General features: G+C 52.1%; 1 protein-coding gene across 14 annotated transcripts in view; it reads left to right on the top strand.

The window, feature by feature from the left end:
* The window catches only part of RPH3AL (rabphilin 3A like (without C2 domains)), a 169,452-nt gene that overhangs the window by 69,677 nt on the left and 72,693 nt on the right, over positions 1–27,082 (top strand). For 10 of the 14 annotated variants that reach the window (XM_082707177.1, XM_082707180.1, XM_082707176.1 and 7 more), the window contains 3 exons: positions 10,651–10,763; positions 15,745–15,888; positions 18,459–18,588. In XM_082707177.1, the coding sequence (XP_082563303.1) occupies positions 10,687–10,763; positions 15,745–15,888; positions 18,459–18,588 (351 nt within the window). In that variant the 5' untranslated portion in view covers positions 10,651–10,686. Of the gene's footprint in view, positions 1–2,377; positions 2,397–2,716; positions 2,756–10,650; positions 10,764–15,744; positions 15,889–18,458; positions 18,589–27,082 lie in introns of those variants that run through there. The other 4 variants (XM_082707174.1, XM_082707186.1, XM_082707183.1 and 1 more) reach the window with 3 other exon arrangements.

Here is a 27,082-nt window from a genome sequence, read left to right as displayed (position 1 = left end):
AGACCAACTCATGCATCTGTGCATACACATCAAAGGGTCCTCATAAGCCGCTGTCTGCACCCCCAGTGTAGGGCTCCGGTTTCTGTGGTTGCCCTGTGTTTTAGATTGAATCGTGTCCCCCAGAGGGCTATGTTGAATTCCCACCCCCCCAGCACTTCAGGATGTGGACTTATTGAGAATTAGGGGCACTGTGGTTGTCCTTGGTCCCAGTGAGGTCATCCTGGAGTCCCCTTGGTCTCAGTCCAGGACAGTGAGAGGCACAGGGAGACAACCATGTGAACACGCACAGGAAGAATGCCACGTGAAGAAGAAGATGGAGATTCGAACAATACAGTATCAAGCCAAGGAGCACCAAGGATTGCCATGTGAACCCCAGAAGCCAAGAGAGGGGCATGGGACAGATTCGTTTCTAGGTCTTTCAGAAAGAACTTGGCCCTGTCAGCATCTCAGGTTTGGACTTCTGAGCTCTAGAATTGTGTAAGCCCCCTGGTTTTTGGTGAATGGATCCAGCAGCCCTAGGAGACTGATGCCACGTGGTCTGATGGGGAATGGACCACTGCTGGTGAGGCTGCAGTCCCTCCTGTGTGTGTGCAGGTAGAGTCTGGCTCTGGGGGTCTGGACCCCCAGGGTGGAGCTCCACCAGCTGTTACTGTCTGGAGCTGGGACTTGTCCCTGCCCTGTTTTAGGCCTTTCAGAAGTAACAAAAGCGAGCTGTGCCTCTGGGGACATGTAGGCAGAGCATGTGGCTGTTAAAATTGGAGGGCTGGCTCTCGAAGTGAGAGGGGGAAGAAGTGGGATGCTTTGCATCTCATTTCGATTGGAGGCTTTCCACAGCATTTCAGCCTGGGAACGAGAAAACGGATTCAGTTAGACAAAGAGACAGGCAGGGGTTTGGGCCCAGCCGAGTGGGCATCATGGGTGAGGATTTACTTCACCCAGGATTTACTTCGTGGTAAGGGAGGCCTCCTCCCTCGGGAAGCCTTCTGGGGGCGCAAAGAACCACCCCAGCTCACCCTGCAGCAAAGTCAGACACACGGTCCCCACTCAGTGCTGTTTTATTGAATGAATGAGGGTGATGGAGCCAAAAGTGGCTGCTGCTTGCCTTTCGGAGGGCCACAGCAGACTCTTCGCTCTGTGACTCAGTGGGGCTGTGCCACAGAATGGGCCACGGGGTGTCCAGGATTGGCTGGCCTGGAAGACAATGGACAAGAAAGGCTGTGGGAATCCGAGCAGGGGCCGTGGGGTCTAAGAGAGCCCCGTGTGAAAGGAGGACAGTGAGCCGGAGCCACGAGGACAGGTAGGGTGCCTTACGTAGCCTTAGAAAATGATGACGGAAAGAAATTCACCCCCAGTGCCGAAGCGTATTGTTAGGCGTGGACTCTGCATTTCCCGCGGGGGCATGCAGTGGGTCCATCGTGGCATCATTGTGCCTACTTCTTGTACAGAATCCTGCCGTAAACCCTTGTCCAGGTCATTTGTCATTTGTGATATCGACCGTGCCTTTGTGCTTGGATATGCTGTTGTTGACCATTCCTCAGGAGCTGGGGTCCTTTCTAGATTTCCTATGGTTCTAGTTGGTGGAGACCACTTTGAAGGGTGGGCCAGAGGCAGGACCCGCAAGGCCTGTGCGGGGGATGGGCCTGCACGTGGTTAGGGAAGTGTGAGAGTCACACTGTGGGGCCTCCGGTTGAGGCCGGGGAGGCTGGGCGTTCATCCACAGGCTGCGGTCAATGCTCGAAGATTAGTTAGTATTAGGTCCGTAGAGGTGGACCGACACCCGCTGTGTTCTGAGCACCGTGCTGGGGCCGCCGGGGTGTGTCCTGGGAGCTGCGGTCTTCATACGGGTAACAGAGGTGGAGTGCCCCCCTGTCCCCCATACGAAGGGGGATGAAATGCTGTGGGGAGGCCTGGGGGCTGGATTCCAAACAGGAGCTGGGTGGGGAGGAGTAAGGGAATTCCCAGACAGGCGGGTCCAGGCCACCTCAGGTAGATGGTGTGCAGAAGCCATGTTTCCTGAGAGGCAGACCCCTGCGGCCAGAATGCTCCCAGGCTCCTGGTAGCTAGAGCATGAGTTTCGTGGAGAGATGTGGTGGCAGGTGAGCTCGGAGGGGTGCTTTGGGCCAGAGCATGGATGACCTTGAGTGTGGCATTGGGTTTTGTTTGTTTGTTTGTTTGTTCCTTTGGCAGTGGGGAGCCCTTGGAGGTTTTTGAACAAGGGAATCCCACGTCCTGATCTGAGCTTTAAGGATGAGCTCTCTGGCTGCAAGCAAAGGGCGTGAGACCTCAGGAGGTCCAAAGGCCAAGTGTGAGGCCTAACAGGAGAGGCGGAGAACAGAACAGGGCAGGAGGGAAGAGTCACCCGAGGAAGCAGATCTGTGAGGATGCCTGCTGACGGGGTAGGTTCTAGGGACGTTTGTCAGGCAGTGGCTTCCTCAGGGCACCTCTTCTCCCGAACCCTGGAGCCCTGCCTCATGCGTAATTAGCCCAAGACACCACAGAGAGGTTCCCTCTGGCTTCAGACAGGCCTCTGAGGCTTCCTGTCTGGCTCTTTGATCCTCCCGGGGCTGCGTGACAGGTGGAGGGAACGTGGATGTCTCTGCTCACCTTATCTTGCTATTAGCATGTTGCCTGTATCATGGTAACCGAACAGATGTCAGGGCCTGTTGCTAAGGGTTCCCTGGAATATTAATACCTGGGCGTAGAACTGAGGGCTCTTACAGGCGTCTCGGAGGCCTTGGGAAGCACCAGCTCGGGAGCAAGTATTTTTAATATTCATCCCTGCTTTTTCTCCCTTATTTAGACCCTCGCCACCTCCTCCCCTGCCACCCCATCCCCTCACAGCGAGCTTGTCTCGGGTAGGCAGACTGGTGGGTAGAGGGGGAACGGCCTCTCTGCCCTCCCGCCCCAGGCAGGCATGGCTGAAGGCTCACAGCAGTGGGGCCCCGGGGGCTAGAAGCAGGCTCTGAGGCCTCGCGGGTGCTGCCGTCTGGGTGTCGGCTCAGATTTGGCACCAGGATGAAGCCTCTTTCCAGCTCTGTACAGGCCACCCGAGGAGGCTCTGGGCCCTCCCCCAGCACCTCCTCCTCACTCTAGCATGGCGCTGGGGGTAGGCTGCTTCTGTTTGCCCTTTGTGTCTATTTGCCTCCTGTGTCTGGGCTTTTGGCCTTCCCATGGCTCACAGGTTTGGAAGTTTAACTCCACAGATAGCTGTGGGAGGGGGTTTGGCGGAGTACTGAGGCTGGGGTTGCGATTTTATTTACCAGGTATCATTTGTAACGGTTATTCGTTGCCACAATAATGCTGCATAATAACCACCCCCAAACTTGGTACGACATTTATTTATGGTTCCTGAGTCCGTGGGCCAGCTGTGGCCCTTGGCTGGACCATGCATTCCTTTCATCATGCTTCAGAAAAAACCTCCTGCACTGCACACGGAGGGATGCATGTTTCTTGTTCTCTCTCAGTGGCTCTTTGTAGCCAGAGCCCTGTACTTGTTGGTGACTGTGTTGACCTTTGTACACAGTGTTCCCTCTTTGGCCCCGTGGTTTCTCTGAGCCCTTCCGTTCAGCCTGCTTCATTCCCACTCTTTTCTCTGTATCAGTTCTTCTCTTCCCACGAGGTTGTCGATGCACACCATACCCAGGGGAGTCATTGTCCCAGTCATCTCTGTGGAAGTCTCCCTAAAACAAAATCAAGGAGGCAGAAAATGCCAGGATCTAAAGGTGGGAGACGGAACCACACCAAAGAAAAGGTCATTAGCTTTGGTAATAGGGCAGTTGCCTCTTATACCCGCCTTGGCCCCTGGCAGGCAGAGCAGAGACTCCCGGCGCGCGCGCGCGCGTGCGTGCGTGTGTGTGTGTGTGTGTAATCCTTCTCAAAGGGCTGGTGGGTTTGCAGCTCCCCACCCTCTGTGACCTCAGAGACAGCCTGGGCTGCAGCGTGTCCCAGTGCAGTGTTAAAACAGATAAAGCGGTTTGGAAGGCTGGGAATCTGACTGTAGTGTTTTCTTGGATCAGTGATGATTTGGGCTGCTCCGTGGAGTCTATAGGAGCGTGCTCTCATCTCATCCTCAACTGGGGTGGAGGGGGAGCCCCCACCCCCGTTTGGAGGAGAACATTGGCTGGAGGGGAATTACCTGACCACCTGGGTCACTTGGGGCTCTGGGTTCACATCTGTGTTCACTTTACTGGATTCTCCCTTTAAGGGGGCAGAAGGTTTCTCTCAAGTAGATCTGAATGTTTGTGGAGAGGAGGCCTTGTTTTAGTGATTATGGGACTGTGTACATCTTAAAATCAAATTGTTGGAGATTTCCAGATAGGTTTTAAGTTTTGGGATCAAAAATACAAAATCCACAGGAGGCTAATGGGACACTTCAAAAGTGCTGCTATCGCTTCAAAAAGTAGTAGATAATTCTAGAAGCACCTTGGAGAGAGTAGGCGGAGACCAGCACCTGAAAGCGTTGAGAGACTGAATGTCACTGTGGTAAAAGTTGTCTCAACAATATATGAGAAAAAAAAATGCTTTTTTTTATGGGGATATTTATGGGGAATTTATCCTAAGAAAACAATCAGAGATAGGCATAGAGTTTCACCTCCCAGAGATCCGTTTTGCTGTTGAATATAAATACAGTAGAACAAAATTGGAAACGATCTATGGGCTCCCAAACAGGACAGTGATAAAATATATCCAGAATGCTAAACTAAATGATTAAAACCCATGTTTTTGAGGAATTTTAACAACATAGGAAAGTACAATGTGATAAGAGACCACCAAGCAGGATGTGTGGCAAGAATCCAATTTTATTTGAAAGCTCTACGGAAATACCTGGGGGAAAAAATGGGAGTCCTTACATTGAGACGTCAGGAGTCTCCATGTGGGTTGGGCAATGAGTGAGTGTGAGCTGGTTTTGCTTGTGATACCCTGCTGTGCCCAGTGGAGACAGCCTGGCCGTGATGGCAGGGTTTGTCTGCAGTGACTAACGCCCAGGGTGAGGGGCTTTGGACCTTAGAGAGAGGAGAATTGAATCTCCCTGGAAGCCCAAGTTTGTTTTCACAGATCTGCTTCAGAAAGTTGCCTGAGGCTCATGAACTCCTTCCCCACAGAATTGTCTCAGGAAATGATCACCAGGCATTTCCACTTCCCTGTTCCTGGTACCCAGAGTGAAGGTGTCCCTTGAGCCTATGTGCCCCTGAGGGCATAGCCTCCAAGGGCTCAGTGAGTCTTGCTCTGCAGGAAGGAGGCCCCACTCGCAGGCCCGGAGTCCCAGCTTTTGGGCACACTGCCTTCTTGGAGGGCTGACTACCCTGTGGTGAATCCTGAGGAACAGACCATTTTGTGAGTGAGCAAGTCGAAGAGCATGGTTGGCCCAGCTCTGCTCTGGGCACGCTTGGCTTGTTATCTGCATCGCTCCTTGTCTGGGAACACCTGTCTCTCTGATGAAGTCAGTTCCAATGAACAGAGATTCACTGGGCACCTGCTGTGTAGCTGACCCTGTGCTGGGCTCCAGGGATGGAGAGGGGAGGAGGACACAGGCCCCTGGAGAGTTCCCGGGCCCCTGGGGGGAGGATATGGGAGCCAGTTGTCAGTAGAGTGGGGCGATTCTGGGTTGCCAGGTCTGAGCCTGCCTCCTGCAGGACCAGTCTCCTTCCTCGGTGGAATGCACATATGAGTGTGCACACACACACACTGGTTACTGTCTCCTTTGGGCTCTTTGCCCTCACAGCCGGACGGACTTCAGAGACAGACCTGGCCCCGGCTGCCTGTTATCCCCTTGCTTACAGAGGAGGCCAGAGCTCTGCGCAGCCCTTTCCGCAGACCCTCCCACCTCGCTTCTCTCTAGGCCCTTGGCCCAGTCCCTCTTTCCTCCTGGAGAACGTGTGGTTTGCGTTTCCCGTCTTTTTACTTGCCTTCTCTAAGCCCCTGTTTGGTTCCCTCTTTAGCTGATTTTTTGACCTGGACTGATTGGAGTTTGTTCATACAAGAGTGTAGTCCATGTTCAACTCCCAGGGCCCTGCTCTTTGGAATCTTTAAGGACCCAGCTCTGAAGTGCACACGGGCCTTGGGAAGGGGCTCTCCCCGGCCCTCCTTCCGGAGCCCCCATTGGAGGGGAGCAGAGCCCTGGGAGGTGTGTGTTGGTTGGTGGTGAGCACACAGCTCGGCAGAAGGGCCCCCGGATGAAGAGGGTTCAGGGAGGACAGGGCTTGGCTGGAGAGTCAGGGAGCTGGCGGCTCAGACTGAAGAGATTTGGAGAACCTAAGCTGGCTCCATTGGCAGTTTCCTAAAATGTGGCTCCTCAAGCTGCCCTTCCTCTCTCTCCATCTGTCCCCATCTGTCCCGAGGTTGCTCTGTGTGGGCAGAGGACAGCTGTGCCTTATGAGATGTTCGAGGCAGCCTGGGTGGAAGCCCGAGTTCTCTCCCGGAGCCACCCCTGTGGACATGCTCAGCCGTGATCTTAGCAGATCTTAGCATCGATGAGGACCCTGCCAGCCAGCATTCACAGCCTGAGACCCCAGGAAGTGACATCTGTCTGCTTGCCTTCCCTGAAGCTGGGGGACAGGGGCATGCCTTTCTGCTCCCACCCCAGGGGGGACTAGGCTGGGGTGGGGCTCAGTTCCCACCTCCCGGGTTAGAGCAGCCACCAGTGTCCTGTCCCCCACCCCCCTGCCCCTACTACCACCTGTCCCTCCCTCCCTGCCTATCGGAATTGCTCAGGGTGATCCCTCCAGCATGTCTGTCTCAGCCCCTTCGGTACCTATGAGAGAACGCAGGCCCAGGGAAGATCACTGACTGGTTCCTGGCCTTCCAGTAAGTTTGCATAAAAGCCAGACTTTCTCAGGTCTTTTCTGTCCTTGAGTCTTTTCCCCTCCTCATTGCCCCCAAAGCCTTCCCTCTGCCCTACGGTGGAGGGTGACCCCATGCAGAGACATCACTATGGAACAAAGGGTTATTAGACCAGCGCTGTTAGCTGTGTAACCTTTCCTCAGTCTCTTAACCTCTCTTGTTTCTCTTCTGTCTAACAAGAAAAATAGTGATGAGATTTAGAGAGAACAGAACAGAAATGCCTGTGGGTGGTTGCAGAGTTGTTTCAGCTAAAGTTTTAAAAAGAGAAGAAGAGGAATAGAATTCAAATGGGTCAGAGGAAAAATTAATGTTAGCTAGGGGTTTTCTTGCCCATGATCCCCAAGGATCTTGCCTCTCTAGGAAGTGACCCAAAGGGGACAAAAAGGGGTTCATTCCATAAAGATTGATTTCGGCTTGTGAAACTGCTGCATCTTCTTTCCATCTGTGCTGTCTTCTCATGGATGTCCCCACCTGTCCTCACCATAAAGCAGGTGAAGGTTTAAGCCTGAGAGCATAGGACCCTTTTTTCTCCTCAACACGCCCCCCCCCCCAACTCCATACACTCTAGGTTTAAAAGTTCTGCAGAAGATGGAGTTCCCACCCTGAGGTTCCCTGGCTTGCTCCAACCCTCTGGGGTCACCACTGGTGTGCCGCTGCTTCTGTGGGGGTGACTGGTAGAGCAGAGGGGCCACCCCCTCCTCACTATGTCCCGCTGCCCCTGGACAGGAAGGAAGGCTCAGGACCCTCATGGCCTGGGACATGGCGCCCCCTGCAGGAGCGGTGGCACCTGGGAGGTGATCCCAAATGACCAGTGGGACACCCACTTTACCCCGGCACCTTCTCTCCTGGTAAGGGGACCTGGTAAGGGGACCCCCATCACTTCCATTTCTTGAAGCTCCTAGAGTATTCTTTTAAACAATAATAAACAGGGCTAATGAACTGTAGTGTGGTCTGCACGTTCACTTGGAACAGAGTAATGCTTTTCACAGCCTGGGGGCAGTGTGATTGTGCTGTTCCCAAGATAACAAGTTCTGAAAAGCAACAAAACAAACCACAGAGCACTGAAGGCTAGAAGTGGGACGCTGGTTTACAGGTGTTTGATAAGTGTGTCATTTTTGTCCTGATCTGTGTTTTCCTGGATCATACGTTAGCCTCATTTGGGGGGAGGTCAAGACTTTCGGTTTGAGAAGGCCTTTGGTTATGGTGGCATCCTAGTGCTGGGCCTGGCCATGGGGTCTCTGCAGGTGGGTCTTTTAGGGTCTGGATGTGCATTGGGCTCTCTCCCAAGGTGGCCCACAGTGGAGAGAGAGCAGGTGCTTGGATGTGCCAAATGGGACAGAGAGACCACTGCAGTCAGGGTCATGGGCTTGGTCTCTGTGTGGGTCAGTTAGCTACATCCAACTCACTGCCCCCTGCTGGTCATCATAGGAATCGGTGACATTACTCTGGAACAGCAGCTCTCAAACCATGATATCTGGATCTGGGGAGGGTGTCTCCACCACCTTTCAGGAAATTCATAATAATAATGAAATGCTCCATCCCATTCTCTCACAAATGTACAGAAAAGGAAGAGTTCATGAATATGGTTTCAGATGCCACATTAGCACTAAATCTTTAACAAGCTACCATCTGTTGAACCTGGTACACGAGAAAAAAATATCCACGAATATTTGGAAAGACTGTTAAAATACTTCTCCTTTTCCCAACTGTAGTACGTGTTTATGAGAGTCTAGATTTCCATCACGTGGAACAAAACCACAGAATCACAAAAGATTGAACGAAAAATCAGATATCATCCAGCTAACTTTTGTTAGACCAAACATTACACAGATCTTTAAAAAAATGCAAAACAAAGCCATTATTTTCACTCGTTTTTGTTCTGAAAATGCAACTTTCTAAATGAAACATGTGAATGCCTAATGGGTTTATTGTTTTTCGATGAATCTAGATTAATTTTTTTCTCAGTTTTAATTTCTAATGTGGTATCAATAGATACAGCCCACATAATTTGGTGTTCTCAAAAACTTTTTATGACCATTTAATGAGATGTAGTTCATATACCATAAAATTCACATTCTAGAAGGATTCAATTCATTGGTTTTAGTTTATTCTCAAAGTTGTGCAACCATCACCACGACCTAATTGCAGAGTATTTTCATGACCCCAAAAAGAAACCCTGAACCCATTAGCAGAAACTCATTCCTTCTTCCCTCCACCCGCACTCCAGCCCCTGACAACCATTAGGGTTGCTTTCTGCCTCTGTGGATTTGCCTGTTCTGGACATTTCTTGTAAATGGAATAATACAACATGTGGTCTTTTGTGACTGGCTTTTTTTTTTTTTTTTTTTTTTTTTAGTAGGCTCTATGCCCAGTGTGGGGTCCAATGCAGAGCTTGAACTAATGACCCTGAGATAAAGACGTGGGCTGAAATTAAGAGCCGGACATTTAAGCGACTGAGCCACCCAGGCTCCCCTTTTGTGCCACCTTCTTAGACTTAGCATAATGTTCTCAGGATTCAGCCATTTTATAGCTTATAGCACTACTTCACTTTTAATGGCCAAATAATATTCTTTTGTGTATGGATAACTCCATATGATCTCCATTTATCAGTGGGCGGACATTTGAATTAGTTCCACTTTCGGGCTGTTGTGAATAATGCTGCTATGAATATACAAGCTTTTTTTTTTTTAAGATTTTATTTGTTTATTTGACAGAGAGCACAAGCAGGGGGAGGGGCATGCAGAGGGAGAGGGAGAAGCAGGGTCCCCACTGAGCAGGGAGTCCGACCCGGGGCTGGATCCCAGGACCCCGAGATCATGACCTGAGCCCTTGAAGGCAGACGCTTAACCGACTGAGCCACCCAGGCTCCCCAGCAGCCTCAGTAGTTTTTAAGAGTAGGAAGGATTCCTCTGTTTGAGATCTGTTGGTCTAGATGGGATTGGAAGAGGGCAGTGTGGATAACTCAGTGCAGCCCCTGATCTTTGCTCTGGGATTGAGTTACAGCTGCCATTCTCTCCACCCAACACACACACACACACACACACACATACACACACACACTCATACACACACACTCCGTTCAGCATACATGCTCAGTACCCTTATGCTAGATCATCAAAGAGCTGGTCATAGCCTCGGGGGCAAAGAGAAAGGCAGCTGGACTAGACCATGCACATTAAGCCCCAGGAAGTTCTGAAGCAGAGTGGCCTCCCTGCTGGATTCCCAGTGGTGCCATCTTCCTTGTCGTCCTAGCTTTGGCTCCCCACCCTCCTTCCTGTCCTGGGGAGCACTGTGATGGTCAGCAGAACATGTTGGGGAGCAGAAGCCATGAAAGTGGCCAACTTTAGCTGCGCCTGTGGGCCTGGGGTGGCCATGGTGTGTCCCCTAGGCTTGGGAGTGGCATACGGCTTCCCCAGGCCATCTAGCTGTGTGCCCCACAGCCCCAACCCCTCCTGCTTGGCACTGTGCTTCATCCGTAGGGGCTGTACTTGGGAGCGGCAGGAGTCAATTGCCCTCCCCTTTTCCCTCTTCCTTCCCTTTCTGCTTCTAACTCCGGATGTCCTGCCAGTCCTGTCCAATCTGGTCACTTAGCTACATGAGCTACCTAGTTTCCCCTCCCCAAATTGTGATCCTTTTGAACGATGAGATTTGAGGGAACAGAAGCCAGAGGATTCTGATGGCCAGGAATCTGCAGGCGGCCGGGTACAGCGACATGCTGGAAGTGCCAGTGCTTGATGCCTGACGATCCCTGGCTGCCACCTGCACCCCAGCTGATGGCATGCTCTTGGTTGTTCCCCCTTCTCCCTTCAGATGTGACTCCCTGCCCCGCCCTGGACACTCCGAGCCATGGCCGACACCATCTTCGGCAGTGGGAATGACCAGTGGGTTTGCCCCAATGATCGGCAGCTCGCCCTGCGAGCCAAGTGAGTACCTCCAAGGCTCTGCCAGCCCTTCCCTTCTCTCCTTCTCTCTGCTTCCCTCCTTTTGGGGGCAAGATTCAATATCAGGGACCCAGAAAGAGAAGTTTGGGGACAAGTACATGTCTAATGCCTGCCACACTCCGGGCCCCAAGATTGGCACTGAACAGCCATTCATTCCTTTAACTGGAATGTACCCTCATTTCTCCAAGGAGGAAAAGGAGGCCGGGCTCCTTGCCCAATGGCAGACCTTGGGACCCACGCCCAGGCCCCCTGACTCCCAGGCCTACAGCAGGCTGAAGGGGATCAAACCACTTCATCTGCCTTCTCTGGTGAAAGTGTACATCCCCCTGTCACTGAGCCTTCCAGTCCCTGAGCCCCTGGAAGTGGGGAGACTTTGATACCTGGATGCCCCTTCACCTGAGGGCCTCACACTGAGAGGGCAGAGGAAGTCTGGGCAATGAACCTCGCCGGGCTGCAACACACAGCCAGCCTCGAAGCGTCCCCAGTTTCCTCCAGTACCCTGTCAGGGTCTCTCTGGTTCTGGTTTGTCCCCTCCAGCTCCCAGTTTCCCTGTCATCCCTCAGCCTGGTGACCCCTCAGACCCAGTTAGGTCAGGCCATCTCTACCCACCTCCCCACTGTGGCCAGAGACCCAGAACCTCCCAGAAACCTCTCCCGCCTTCCAGGCTTCCCTCCCCATCCAGGGATTTGGAGGCCCCTGGTGTCTGATAAGCCCCAAGAACTCCTCTTCATCTGTCAAACCATGCCAATTATGGGAGCCAACATTTCCCATAGGGGACCAAGTTCAAGAAATTTGCAATTAGATGTTATAGGCCTGCAGGGGGACAGAGCTGAAACATCAAAGAGGGCTAGAAAAATTAATCCAAAATGCCCAAGAGTGGAGTCCTCCGTGATTGGCAGGTATCTCTGTGCCTCAGTTAATTCGTCCCTCTCTCCAGGATGGCTTGGCTCGTTTCAGGCCCCTGTGCAGCCCGTGCGGGGGAGACCAGGGAGGAAACCAGTCGCTCTCCCTCTCTGCCCTGATGCTGGGCATGACGATGTGTCCTCCTTGGCAGGATACAAGGAGCTGGGGCCTGGTGCGACCCCTCATGACCCCCCTGGCATTTCCTTCAGTTCTCCCTGACCTTGTCTTGCCCTCAGCAGCAGCCAGAAGCTGTTGTAGCATTTTTTAGTAGAGCAGATGCTTTTATCTCCTCCCCAGGGTGTGCCGCCTTATAATGCCAGGCTCCTTGTAATGCCAGGCTCTGTAAAGGAGAACACTACAGATCTTGCGTCCAGGTTCTGTGCCCTGAAGGTTCCTCTGGGAGGCCTGGGGAATTTGCCTTCCCTGGCTTCGGCTCAGGTCTGTCCCCCGGCACTATAGGATACCCTCTCAACCCCTACTAGGGGCCAGGCACTGACTGCACAGCAGTGAACAGGACTGATGTGGTCCTTTGTCTTAAGACCCTGGTGGGGAGAGGGGAGCAATATACATGGAATTACCCCAGCACAGCTACTTGGACAGCAGAAACAGGCAGTGGGGGTGAAGGCAGGTGATAATTTAATCTGGGAATTTGGAGAGGCTTCCCTGAGAATGTGGTTTATGTTGAGTCCTGGAGTAGCAGGAAGTGTTAGATGGAAATAGGGGGAAGGAGCTTCTAGGTAGAAAGAACAGTATGTGCAAAGGCCCTGAGGTAGAAGGAACAGGACATGTAGAGGGCCTGGCAGGAGGCCGGTGTGGCTTGAATGCAGAAGGAGGTGATGAATGGGGTGAAAGGAAGTTGGGGAAGTGGGCAGGGGCCAGATGGTATAGGGCTGGTCCTCCAGACTCACATTCAAGAGGAGGGGACAGAGGGTCCTACTTGGCCTTAAAATAATGTTTAAGCTCCATGATGGAGCTATGCCTGGGTTGTCTGGGAATTCTGAGAATGGACTCAGCCCATCTTGGAGGGTATCTTCACCCAGAATATGAAGCAAGTCCTTTTTTTAAAAAAAAAAAAAGATTTCATTTATTTATTTATTTTAGAGGGTGAGGGCATGAGTGGGATGTTGGAAGGAGGAAGAGGGAAAGAGAGAATCTCAAGCAGATCCACGCTGAGCACAGAGCTTGATGTGCTGCTTAATCCCAGGACCATGGGATCATGACCTGTGCTGAGACCAAAAGTTGGATGCTCAACCAACTGAGCACCCAGGCGGTCCCTAAAAGAAGTCTTAGAAAGGAATAAGAGTGACACAGTGGAAAGGGAATTTAGGAGGTGGGCAGGCACTACAGGTGGAGGGCACAGCGTGAGCAAAGGCCTGGAGAAGACAGAATGCAGCCCAAAGCACACTGTGTGAGGCCAGGGCAGCGGAGGGGTGAAGGTTCCGTACCAGGGGACCCTACTGACGGGTACCAGGGGCCACTGAAGACTCTTCCTTGGGGCTTACAATCACAGATGCATTTGGCAGCCACAAGCAGTCCACCTTTGTGGCATCGGGTGGGGGGCATTCAGGGGAACAAGAGGCTCCGTGTTAACCAGGGCCATCGTGGGAGTTGCAACCTGACCAGATAGGGGCAGTGGGCCAGGGCAGGAGTTTGTCTGAGGGGACAGGTTGTCAGGGTTTGGTCAGTGACCAGATGGAGGCAGAAAAGGAGGCCAAGAAGATGCCCCAGAGAAGCCTAGCCGGGCTTTCAGCAGTCACGGGCCCTGGACTAATCGCTCTCAGCCTCCTTACTCTGCTGAGAGAAGGGGAGGCCAGCCTTATAGGATAACAGGAAGGTCTGGTGTGAGGAGGTATGCCATGCCTGGGGCTGGCGCCAGGCCCAGAGCTAACTGGGTAGGAGTGGCACCCTGCAGGGCAGATGACGGTGCTGGTGCTGTGCCCTCCCATTTCTGTGTTCCCGGACCTGCCTTTTCCCTGTGGGGTGGCTTGGAGACCCTGTTCTCCAGTTCTCCTTCACTGGCCCAGGGACTCACACCCGGAGGGTGTCCTGGCCAATCCCTGATTACCTGAATCCCAGAAATGCTCAGGTTGAGAAAACCTGCAGCTGGGGGTGGCCAAGTGTTTCTTTTCAAGGCCTAAACCCCTTGAGCCTACTTGATACACAGAAGAAAGGTGGGCCTGTGCCCCTGCTCACTCTAAGGACTGGCCTCCCTTCCTCTGTCTACCGGCCCTGCCCCTTTCCCGCTGTTCACTTTCCCTGGCCCTGTGAGGACCTCTTCCAAAAGTGTTGCTCTGGGCAGTACTTCTTTTTCACTTGGAGACATAGGCAGTCTAGAAGTCTGGAGACCCTTGGTACGGCACCCTACTTTACGTCTTTGCACCTTTGCACGTGTGGCTTTCCTGCCTGAGCACCATCACCTTCTTTCTCTGGGGAAGCACTTTTCATCCTGCAAAATCCTGTAGGAGCACTGCATCTTTGGTCTAGCCATTCCTGATGGTTCTGCCCGTGAGAATGCTAGTCATCATCAGGATGAAGCAGTTGGGCATTTGCTGTGTGCAGAGCACTTTGTATACCCTGCCCCATTTACTCTGCGTGACATCCCATAAAGGGACAGATCAGGAAATCCGGGATGAGCAGCTGCCCACATTCTCATGGTTGGGAAGGGTCTGAGTTAAAGTTAAGACCATCCGGTGGACACCGATCTGAACCCTTCCCTTCCCCTTAATGGGCTTGCTGGACTTGCAGAGGAAGGACATGTTCTTTAGCTCTCCTGATGTGCACCGCATGGATAGTTACAAGAACTGTTAGCTGCAGTAGCCCGGACAGGGCAGTGAATTAAGACCACCAGTGTCCGTCCGTGTCAGGGAACCATCAAGAAGGTGTCCACATCCTCACCCTCCTGCCCTGTGTCCTGCATCAGAAACTCTTGCTTGCTGTCATTTCTTTAGGGAGGCCCTTCTAGAACCTTACCTCTGATCGGGTTAGTTCCCTGATTTATACAGCCTTCTAATGTCCACCTGCATGTACCCCCCCCCCCCAGCAGCCTGTCCCCAACACCTCCCCAGCCTGGCCTCGCAGAGGACGCCCAGTGAACAGCTCACAAATGAATAGCTCTTCTCGTTTTGCATTAAGTAAATATTGGTGTCAATGATGGGTTGTCTTGTGTCCCCAAGCCTGTTGTCATTCTTCGGGGCGGTCACTTTGCTCTCTTGCCCACCTCCGTGTTCCTAGCACCTGGCACAGAATGTCTCGGACAGGCTGGGACCCTGGGCAGAGATTTGGGGCTTGGTCTGTGGCTGCCACTCCATTCCCTCGAGAAAGACCGGAAGGGCGTGCGTCCTTCTACTCTGCACTGCTGTCTGTCGCCTCCCACCCTCGCTGGCTCTCCTTCTGTGCGGCAGCGCCGCCCTCCTGCCCTCAAATCCTCTCGTTTCCAAACTGCTATGTGCGCCTCCTTTTACATTCAGGGTTAATTTTTGATCTAATTACCATTCTTATCCATGCCACAGTGAGCTCCATTCACTTCGATGCCACAGAGCTCAGTCTTTTTTTTTTTTTTTTTTAAGATTTTATTTATTTAAATGAGAGAGAGAGAGAGGACAAAGAGGGGAGAGGAGCCCAGGGAGAGGGAGAAGCAGGCTCCCCGTTGAGCAGGGAGATTGATACAGGACTCCATCCCAGGACCCTGGGATCATGCCCTGAGCCGAAGGCAGAGGCTTCACTGTCTGAGCCACCCAGGTGCCCCCAGATCTCAGTCTTGCTGGTCTTCTGCACTCTTCCCTCGCAGCCCCCTGTGCTGTGGCAGTGGCCTTCTCCGTCTGTCCAGTGGGTCATACCCACGGTGCTAAGGTAGCCCTGCCGTCTTTGTGGGGTCCAGTGGCTGGCAGGCGTCAGAGCCAGCATCTGAAGCATCTGCCCTGTTCCCCAAACCCCTCTTCTGCACATATAGCACTTGGGCTGTCCCCAGACAGTTCTTGGCGGTGGGAGGGCTTTGTGATATGGAGGGGCTGCCTGAGTCTGCCCTGCGGTGGCATCAGGGCCGGCCATGTGCTCTCTCCAGGCTGCAGACGGGCTGGTCTGTGCACACCTACCAGACAGAGAAGCAGAGGAAGAGCCAGTGCCTCAGCCCTGCTGAGGTGGAGGCCATCTTGCAGGTCATCCAGAGGGCAGAGCGGCTGGACGTCATGGAGCAGCAGAGAATCGGGTAAGGAGTGCTTCTGAGCTAGGGCAGGAACAGAATGCTTGAGAGGAAGCAAAGTCATTTAGTGTCAGATCCGTGGGCTGAGAGTGGCGCCCTGGGTCCTAGCGCTGGCATGCAGCCCTGGGAGGGAGTGTGCTTTGCCCGAACACCCCTGGGGTGTAGATGTATCACCCAGCTTTACAAAGTCTCAGTATTCTCCTCTGTAAGAAGTGGAATGTGGCTCCTGCGTGGGCCCTCGGCTGTGCGGGAATGAATGAGCATGGTGAAATGCATTTGGAGCTCTTCAGCTCCATACACGTGAGGGTCTGCTCTGGTCAAGCCAGAGGAGGGATTTAAGGGGAAGTTGAACCTGGATCATCCTGCCCCAACAAGGACTCCAAGAGAAGATGCTCTCCAGCTTGTTCTAAGCTCTCCTGGCCTCCAGCGTCCAGAGCTGACCTCTGTCCAGCCTTCAGACAGTTTGGTGGTGTCTCTTTTCATTTGTTGAGTTGAGAAAGCAGTTCATACCTCCTAGAAAATTGGAAAGACACGGAAAAACACAAGTAGGAAAACAAATACGGTGCATGGCATTGAGCATTAATTTGATTCTGATCTCCTTGTTCTGTTCATCTTTTTTGTTAAAATATGTGATCATTTAAAAAGTCAGACAGTGTAGAAATGCAGTTTTGTTTTTTTTAAGAATCTATTTATTTATTTTGTCAGTGAGTGAGAGAAAGAGAAAGAGCACAAGCAGGGGGAGTAGCAGGAAGAGGGAGAAACAGGCTTCTTGCTGAGCACAGAGCCCAATGCAGGGCTCAATCCCAGGCCCCTGGAATCATGACCCGAGCCAAAGGCAGACGCCTAACCAACTGAACCACCGAGGCGGTATATTCTCTCCTGATCACCTCAGGGGAAAGTATAGGGAGAGGGGGCCTAGGTGTTGGGCACTGGGCTCTGCCTCTTAGGAACTATGTAACGCTGGTGGGAAGTGACTTTACATCTCTCAGCCTCAGTCTTCTTATCTTTAAAATGGGGGAAATACATCCTCCTCTCTGGGAGGTTGAGATAACATACCTGCATCTGTCCTTGTTCCTTCATTCAAGAACTTTCCCTGTGTGTCCACTGGGGACTGGAGATACAGTGGCCAACAAAACAGAAGTGGCCACTACTTTTGTGAGGGTTGTAGTGCTGCCATGAAAAGAAGGGGTCATGGTGGGCTGAGGGGCCGTGGGACCCTGAGGAGAGGCCTCTGTCCTAGGCTTAGCATGGTTCAGGGCTGGCTTCTGGACACCCGGCATCAGAGATTCGAAGGGAAGCTCTTTTTCTTTCTTCATTCAGCCACTTGCTCAAACCAAAACATCTACATCATCCCAGGTCTCCTCTCTCTCTCTGACCTCCTGTACTCCATTTCCATGAATGCTGCCTCAGTGCCCCTTCCCTGGGCCTCCCAGCATCTCCTGCTGGCTTCCTCACCTGCACTCCCTTGTAGTCCTGGATTTCTAGGAGTGAGCTTTGAAAACTGCCACTCGGGGGGCACCTGGTTGACTCAGTTAGAAGAACCTGTGACTCTTGATCTTGTGATACTAAGTTTGAGCCACACGTCAGATGTAGAAATTACTTACATAAATGAATAAATAAATAAGAATTTTAAAGAATTAAAAAAAAATTCAAATGTCCCTTAAATCAAATCCCTCCTCTACTTAAAATTCTTCAGTGGCTTCATGTTGATCTTAGAAAATAATCCAAACCCGGGACGCCTGGGTGGCTCAGTTGGTTGGACGACTGCCTTCGGCTCAGGTCATGATCCTGGAGTCCCGGGATCGAGTCCCGCATCGGGCTCCCAGCTCCACGGGGAGTCTGCTTCTCCCTCTGACCTTCTCCTCGCTCATGCTCTCTCTCACTATCTCTCTCTCTCAAATAAATAAATAAAATCTAATAATTAAAAAAAAAAAGAAAATAATCCAAACCCTATTTTGTGTCCTACAAAACCCATGTAACCTGCCCCCTTCTCACCCCCTCCGGCCTCCTTTTATCCCAGGCTCCCGCAGGCTCACAAGGGAATGGCCACTGGGCTCCTGGCAATTCTCATATGCCAAGGCCTTTGTCTTTGCCACCCCCCCCCCCCCGCCCAACGCTCTTCCCTCTACCTGGAGTGCCCCCCACCGTGCCCTGCTTTTCGCCTGGTTTTGCCTTGTCATTCTTTAGCTCTCAGTTCACATGTTCTCACAGAGGCCTTCACTGATCACCACCAGACATGCTCCCCCTCAGTCTTCTCCCTACACACTTACTTGATTTCATAGCACCCCCCTGTCTGAAGTCAGTTTGCTAGTTGACTTTTTATGGGCTTCCTCTTTATTGTTCTGTGAGAGCATGTCTGTCTCTGGCTTGTTTGCTACATTGTAGGTACTCAATTAATAGTTGGTGAGCAAATGAATGATTAGAAGGTAGCCTGGAAAAAGGGTGGGGCAGGGAACAGTATCCCAGGTGAGGGTACAGCACATGGGCCCTGGTATAGTGCTGGGGCCCCATGGCAGCCATACTCGGTCAGGTTGGGAACAGGAAACACATCCATCTGACTCTGTTCTGTGCTGCAGACGGCTGGTGGAGCGGCTGGAGACCATGAGGCGGAACGTGATGGGGAATGGCCTTTCCCAGTGTCTGCTCTGTGGGGAGGTGCTAGGCTTCTTGGGCAGCTCATCAGTGTTCTGCAAAGACTGCAGGAAGGTAAGACCCTGCTCTGGCTTCCCAATCTGGATCTGCTCTGTGACTCTACACCCTGGCTTCTAGGAGTGTATGTTGTACGTGTCAGTGTGTGTCCTTGTGTGCAGATGCGTGCACACACCTGTCCTGATATCCTGTCCTTCTTGGCAAGAAGAGTTAGAACCTATGGTTGAATGGTCTGACTTCTAGGACCAACTCTGGGGAGTGGACCTCTGGGTCTCACAGGCCTGGGTATAAATTCAGCTTTTCCACTAGCTGGATGATCTCAGAAAACTGGTTTAATATTTTGAGCCTCATCTTCCTCATCTGTAAAATAGGGATAATGTACCTTAGAAAATTGTGAGGATTAAATATTATATTCATTGGGTCTTAACAATCTTGTCTGGCACAGAAGTACTCAGAAAACTTTATTAGTTATTAAAGAACTAAAATTCTCCTCAGGGCGAAACAGTGAGCTAGGATTATACTTCTAATTCTTTTGATCTGCTCTCGATCCCTGGTCCATCAAATGAGAATGATCTTTTCTGCAAAGTCAAGTGGATTTTTCCCTTTTCTTATACTCCACTGGTTACTTAAATGGTGCCACATATTAAATTGTTTCAGATCGAGTCCCAGACTTCTTAAAATAACTTTTTGTTTTTCCTGGAGTTTCTAATTGCCTTTCTTTTCTTACTGACCCAAGAATAACATGCCTTCCAATCCTGAGGATTATTTAGCATCCCAATTTTACCATCTATTGCATGGAGCCTACATTTTCCCCTCTTTTGGATCTTTAGTCCTACTCCAGTGTAAACTTAACTGCTGCAGAGCTGTCATTATGGGACTTCCCTTTACTACCTTCCTAGGTTAGAGAGCTGTTCCCAAGATACCATATCTCCCTCTTTCCTTTGTTTTTCACTCTAGTTTTACTGGTACTTTTCTTCCATTTGTTTTAAGCCTCAAGTTATTTTAGTCAACAAGACAGAGATAGAAACTTCTCTCTCGAGATTATATTGGATGAGGGAACAAAAACCAAATAATGATCAAATAAATAATAATGTTTCAGGAAGCAGTACATTCTAGGAAGAAATAATAGAAGATTGGGGATGGGGTGGAGTGAAGTGGCTAGAGCCGAGAGGACTGTAAGATATAGAGAAGTCAAAGAAGTAAACATGGACTTAGCCGCGTGAAAGCTGTTGGCAACCTTGATAAGGTCATTTTGAGTGGCATTCAAAAACTGGGTTAGGGAACCCAGATGCAAAAGGGTCAATACACTGAACTAATAAGTGGAAAAGTCAGGATTTCAGCTAAGGTCATTTCCCCTCCCATTCTGGGACATGTGATGACCTGGGCTAAGGACTGTGGAGTCGCAAGGGTCTCAAGAACAGTGGAGATGTGGCCGGGGCCTGGGTGGCAGGATAGGGGTGGGCACTCGTGTGCCTGCCTCTCCTTAACCCTTCCATGGCCCCGGGCTAGATACCAACAGAGGCAGTAGGCAGAGGGACTCAGAATGTCTTGCTCCCAGCCCTTGGGCAGATAGGGTTGTACTTTATGACTTCTGCCTGGGACAGTGGGGCCCAGCAGCCCATTTCCCCTTTCTGCCCCTCAACCCACAACTGTTATTAATGTTCAGGTTTACAGGACCATGATGAGGGGGCAGAGGCTTTTCTCTTCGCCTGGAAAAGTATGGGACCTCTGCTATTGGGGCAGGATGCTGTCTTGACTGGTGAAGGGTCCTTGGAGAGCCATGTCCTAGACAACAGTGGCAATCCCGGGGGAGGATCCCAGCTGCTTGGGGAGGGGTGGTAAAAAATGTTCTTCTAGATGCTCTGGACACTCCCCACCCCATTGTACCCTGGAGTACTGGGCTGTTCCAGTTTTTCTCTTTTTTAAGGTTTTATATATTTATTTGAGAGAGAGTCAGAGCTAGAGAGGGAAAGAGAGCACACACAGAGGGAAAGGGAGAGAGAGAGTTCCAAAGATGGAACTCCTGCTGAGCAGGGAGCCCTATATGGGGCCTGATCTCAGGACCCTAGGATCCCGATGTGAGCCCAAGGCGGAAGCTTAACCGACTGAGCCCTGGGCTTAACCCAGACAGCCCTGGGCTGGTCCAGTTTGAAATTGTTCATATTTTGCTGTGGGCTGAGAATCTGATCTTGGCTTGGGCAGCAGGGTGAAGAGGCCTTTGGGTTTCCAAGGGAAGTTGCTCCTGGGTAGAAGTGTGAGGAGAGGGTGCAAGTAGGCATTTGTGTGTTTTCTTCTTCATCCTTGAGAAGATGGTGTCATTCATTTGTTCATTCATTCATTCATTCATTCATTCATCCTGCAAATAGTAGAGGGCCCACTATATGCAGGCCCTGTTCTAGGTGCTGGCAATACCATGAGCAAGAGAGACAAAGCCCTTGTTCTCATGGAGCCTTTTTCCAGGAGGAGGGGAACAACAAACAAACAAAATACTATCTGGTATGAGTGAGTTAGAACAGGGCAGTGTGGTAGGGTACAACTAGGAGGGCCTTTCTGAGCTTAGACCCGAGCACAAGCAGGACCCAGCTCTGGGAAGATCTGGATGGAAAAGTGTTTTCCAGGCAGAGGGAGCAGCCAGCATGAAGTTCCTGAGGGGGAGAGCAGCTGGGCATGTTCAAGGAACTGATGAAGGCCTCTGGGGCAGAGGTGGACATGCCCATCACATGAGAGCTTTGTAAGTCAAGGTCAGGAGTTGAGATTTGATTCTAAGTTTCATGGGATGCCAGTGGAGTGTTGTGAGCATGGTGTGATGTGATCTGATTTGTATTTATAAGTGATGAGCCTCTCTGCTGTCTGGTGAGTGGATGGCAGGGGGACATAAAGCGACAGTGAGTGGCGAGTTAGGCACTGCCTGTCCTTGGGGATGAGACAGTGGGGCTGGAGATGAGGCAGCAATTGCATGGGGGCCATGTTCTAAGAAAATCCATCTTTTCACTGTATCGAAGCAGGTGGGTGATGGAGGGTCGCAGGAGGAAAAGCGGGTCCTAGACTGCAGCCAGGCCAGAGTGAGAGGTTACTGGGTCTGTCCTGCGTGATGGGGGGCCGTGGGCCCCCTGCCTGCCTGCCAGTGCCATTACTATGCACACGCGTGGGTTGCAGTCCCAATGTAGGGGTGGGGGCAGGCTGCAGAAGGGACACTGGGAGATCTGGGAGGTGTCCAGATCTAAGTCTCAGGTGCTCCTGGCCACATGGAGCTATCCCCAGGAAGATCCCTGGTACATTCAGCAGCCACAAGCTAATGAGCGTGCCAGCAGAGCCCGTGATGCTGGGCATGCCTGGGTGCGGTGACCCCCTCGGTAATTGGGCCTGCACGCCTGGGCCACCAGCCCTCATTATGGCAGGGATGTGGTGGGAAGGGAGAGGGGCTGGCTGCTAATTAGAGAGGCCTGGCGCTTCTGATTGCTTAGCAGCTGAGTCAGCCAGCTTTCGGTTTGATTGAGAGTCTTGTCTGCACCAACCATGGGGGAGGCCAGACGGAGCTGCAGGAGAGCCAGCCTGAGCCTGGGATGGCCCTGTCACCGTGACAGGGAAGCAGTCGCAGCTGTTCTGGCCTCAGCCAAAATGTGTTCCAAGGTGTGGACAGAGGAGCCTGCCCGGAAAACAGTGGTCGCCACAGTGTGTGCTGAGTCCCCGGGGAAAAAGAAAGCTTCTGCTCTAAGATCCCAGCCTCAGCACTAGCCCCCACCACTGGCTCAGACTCAGGCCCGTGTTTCTGGCCCTCTGCTTGCCTTGCCCTCCCCCACACCTCCCCACCCCCACACCACACACACCCCAGCTCAGGGTCCCCACAGCCTCCCTCAGGCCATCCTTTCTCTTGCAAACAGTGGACACCAAACCTGTGGTCTTTCTTACCTTATGATGTCCCTTGGGCTTTAGAAAGCTCTTTCACAAAACCCCTTGTTTGATCATCAGGACGAAGCTATAGGGAGAGCAGGGGTGGTGAGGCTGTTCCCCAGTCACAGCTGGAGAGTAAGGGTTCAGTTGAGGTCACGTGGCCTACTTGGGTCACCCAGCCAGGTGATGGGGAGCTGGGTCCCCCGGGGGTGTTTGCTGAGGCATGCTGGGCCTCCTCTCCTTCAGGCCAAAGCAGTCACAGCATTTCCCTTCCTTGGAGAAGCAGGGTTTCATCTTGATTTATTATTATTTTTTTAAGATTTTATTTATTTATTTGATAGAAATCACAAGTAAGCAGAGAGGCAGGCAGAGAGAGAGTTGGGGAAACAGGCTCCCAGCTGAGCAGAGAGCCCGACATGGGGCCCAATCTCAAGACCCTGAGATCATGACTTGAGCCGAAGGCAGAGGCTTTAACCCACTGAGCCACCCAGGCGCCCCAGGGTTTCATCTTTCTAAAGAATGCAGGAGAAGAAGCATATTCGCGGGTTAAATATCGAGAACTTTCCTTTAAAATCAGGAATAAGGCAAGTTCTATGTATGTTTATCACTGCTTCTATCGAACATTGAACTAGCCCCGGCCCAGTGCAATCAGGCAAGGAAAGACATGTATGGTGTACATTTTGGAGAAGCAGAGCTAAAGCTGTCATCCTCTGTGAATAACGTCATTATGTAACGAGAGCATCTGACAGAATTTAAATACAAATGGTCACAATTAGTAGGTGAATTTATTAGCAGGGTTGTTGCCTACAAGTTTAATACTACTTGTCAGAAAATCAGTATTCCCATAGACCAGAGACAAAGATGAGAGAAAATAGAAAGTGTAATTTAGGGCAGTGGAGCTACTGATGGGCAGAGAATGGTCTTTTGAATAAATAATGCAAAGCTGTTTGGATATTCATCTGGAAAAAAAAAAATGTATCTTGACTTACCTCACTCTGGGCACAAAAGTCAATTCTACATGGATCTCGGATTTATTTATTTATTTATTCGAGCTTGTATTTATTTGTCAGGGAGAGAGGGAGCACAAGCAGGGGGAGGGCCAGAGGGATAAGCAGGCCCCCTTCTGAGCAAGGAGCTCTATGTGGGACCCCCTCCCAGAATGGGTGTCTGTGTCAACATGGATGACACTTTTGGGGACCCCCCCCACACCCAGATGGCCCTGTCTGGAGGCTGCCCTCCCACCTGTGCTCGGTTCAGTGCTGGCAGAGGGGCTGGCTGGCTGCCCTCACCACCACTGGGGGAAACAGCTCTTCTAGCCCTTTTCCCAAAACCTTCCCAAGCAGCCTGCATGTTCTCTGGATGTTCCCAGTGTGAAAGCTAAATACCTGGGGCTGGGTCGAGCCCACCTTGAGGAGCCAAGGGCTGATGCGGGCAACAGAATGGAGCAGCCCTGTTGGGGAACTTTCACTTCCTTTTGGGGCCAGCTCAGCTCCCTAGGCCTTGCAAATGAAACGGACTTACATGAAGGGCTGTCTGTCTGCAGAATTCTGTCCTCCGCTCATTCTGCAGTCTTTATTAGGCACTGACTGTGTTCCAGGCTGTGGCGGTACCAGCGATGAACAAGGCAGGAGGCAGCCCAGCCCTCGGAAGCGGAGCTAGTAACTCCTCTCACTGGCCGTGCAAACAGTGTTGTAAGCACTTTTCACGCATGAACGTACTCAGTCCTGCTAACCACCCTGTGGGGTCAGCACTGTCCTCATTGCCCTTTTTCAGATGGGGAAACTGAGCGGTTAAGCCTCACCCAGGGACCCTTAGCAAGTTAGTTGGGGAGCCAGGATTTGAAACCAAGCAGGCCGGTCCTGAGCATCCTGGCTACACACTGGGGCTGGGGCCCTGCCTCACCTCCATGGAGTGGATGACCTAGAAAGAGGCAAGATGGGCAAGAATAACTAAATACGCTAATCCCAGAAAGCAGCAGACCAAACCATAGGGTAGAGGGGGAGGCACAGTGACAGCCAGTGGGGCAGGAGTAGTAAGGAGCTGTTTTATTTTGGAAGCATGGGTGGGCCCCTGTGAGATGACATTGAGCGGAGACGGTGACAAGAAATTGACGTGGGATCTGAAGAAAGCATCCCAGGCCCAGGGAAGGGAGGGGTGAGCAGACAAGATGCTGAAGAGCGAGGCACAAATGAGAAGCAGAAGAAAGAAGGCCGGGGAGACTGGGGAGGGAGAAGCCCCACAGATGACCCTTCAGATCTCTGTAGGCTGCCCCTTGTCGGGCCTACATGGTGGGGGCTGCTCCATCCTGCTCCTTTGATGTGCTTGAGTCCCCCCAAACAGGAGGCAGTTTCTAGAAATGTTTTAATTTGTGGTAAAATGTACATTCCATAAAATTTATGATTTTAACTGTTTTTAAGGGTAGAATTCCGGGGCATTAAGTCCATTCACATTGTTGTCTACCATCAACATCCATCTCCAGAACCTTCTCATCTTGCAAACCCAAAACTCTGCACCCATTAAACACTAACCCCCATTCCCACCCACCCCAGTCCCTGCCACCCACCAGCCTACTTCTTGTCTCTGGGAGTCTGACTTCTCCAGGTGCCTCATATAAACAGAATCCTGGAGCATTTGTCTTTTTGCGACTGGCTTCTTTCACTTAGCATGATGTCTCCAGGGTCCATGCATGTGGGAGTCTGTGTCAGAATTGCCTGCCTTTTTAAGGCCATATAATACTCCACTGGGTGTACCTAACTCACTTTGTCCATGCATGCATGGGTCGGTGGGAATGTGGGTTGCTTCCACATTCTCTCTGCTGTGAGTAGTGCTGTGAGGAATATGGATATGCACATCTCTCTTCAAGGCTCTGCTTTCCATCCTCTCCAGAAGTGGCATTGCCATTGTGATTCTGTGTCTCCTTTCCTGGGGAGTTGTCCTGCAGGTCTCCATGGCACCCACACTGTTTTCACAATGCCACCAAAGGTGCAGGAGGGCTGGGAGGGGGTAGGTTTTCATAGGTCCGCCTCCTGGATGGCTGAAGGTCATGCCTGAGCCCTATCCCCATGCCCCGTCCAGCCCCCTGCCCTGCCCCCATCCCCAGCAGCTGTCTTCGGACCACAAAAACAGCAACCTCCTCCAACAGCAGCACGTCCTCTCCTCGCCTTGTCCTTTCTCCTCCTCGACCTAATTCAGATGTAGAAGACGTGTGTTTGTGCCTCATTACCAAGATGAATTTTTTTCATTCAGCTACTCATGTTTCCTCAATTCCCAGGAAAAGTCACTTAATTCGTCTGCCCTGTGGGCCTGCTCTGGCTGCTTGTGTGTTGCCCAGGCTGCTTGGCAGGAATTGACTTGGCTGCTGTTGCAGGACGGACCAGACACCACACACGCACACACACACACACACACACACAGGAGGCAACATTTGCCTCCCTCCAGCATCTAAGGAACAGAGTATCTCCACGAGGGCACACTTCTCTCTTGCTGTTCCGGTGCCTGTGGCGTGGCTTTTCTGCCCCCACGCTGGCTTCTTTCTTGGCCATTCTGTGCAGTTCAGAGCCCATTCTGTTCACTCCGTTGTGCCGCTGACCTTGAACTCAGGGTCATCAGGACAGAAGCAGCAGAGGAGCTGACAAGCGAGGGTGGCCTTTGGGAAGCACACAGCCTTCCGAGATCAAGGCCAGGAGCTTCCCAGAGAGAGAAGGCGGGGGAGTTGTGGCCACTGGGTCACTCCCTGCGGTTCTCTGGGGACTCTCCGCCTAGCTCAGCTTCCCGCCAAGCCCCGCCTCCCAGAGCTCACCGGTGGTGACCGACAGTGCGGGGCTGTGTGAGAATGTGTAGCACAGAGGTGTGTTGTGATCCAGGATCTGGAGCACAGGGCCCCTGGAGAGCTGGAGGGCTGCAGAGAAGAGCTGGTTCTCAGCCAGCTGGGCCCAGGAGGGTGGGCTCTGAGGTCCCAGGGGAGGGCGTTTCAGGAGACACAGCTGTGTAGAGGCAGCGTGAGAGGGAGAGCTCCGACTGGTGGCCCATGGGCCATAGCTGGCAGTTGAGGGTGTGGGGGAGTGCTGGTGGGGGGCAGGTGGACGGGGAGAGACAGGCTGGGGGAGGGAAGGAATCTAGCGGGCTGCTAAGGATCCTATAGGCAGCAAAGCCATCGAAGGGTGTGGAAAAAGGAAAGGACAAACAGGTGGGTCTTTGGGGAGGTTCCTTCCAGAGACAGATTTGGATGAGGGAATGCATAGTGGGTTGGGGAGCCTGCTGGATGCTGAATTATCCAAGTAGTAATAACAGGGGCCTGAATTCAGAGAGGAACAACCAGGATGGAGACTCAAAAGACAGAAAGGAGTTGTAAATAACAGAAGCTGCCAGTGATTGAGAGCCCACTGAATTACCGTCCGCCCTGGGAGGTCATGGTCCCCACTCTGCAGGGGAGGAAACAGGTGTGTGTTTGTCCCTTGCCTGGCCGCACGAGGGTCAGTGGCAGGGTCAGATGGCCTTGCCCAGGTGCTATGCTTGTGCTCAGGGCCTGGCATGCTGGGCTGGGGCAGGAGCAGGCCTGGGGAGTGGCTGGTGGGACCAGTTGGGGCATGCAAGATCTGAGGCCACAGCATCTGAAGAGGGACCCTAGAGGGAGCCGACAGCCCAGAGGTGGATGTTGCGG

Source organism: Mustela nivalis, assembly GCF_964662115.1.
Source record: "Mustela nivalis genome assembly, chromosome: 17".
Classification (NCBI taxonomy): domain Eukaryota; kingdom Metazoa; phylum Chordata; class Mammalia; order Carnivora; family Mustelidae; genus Mustela; species Mustela nivalis.
Note: the sequence above shows the minus strand (reverse complement) of the source record. Positions and strands in the feature narration are given on the sequence as shown.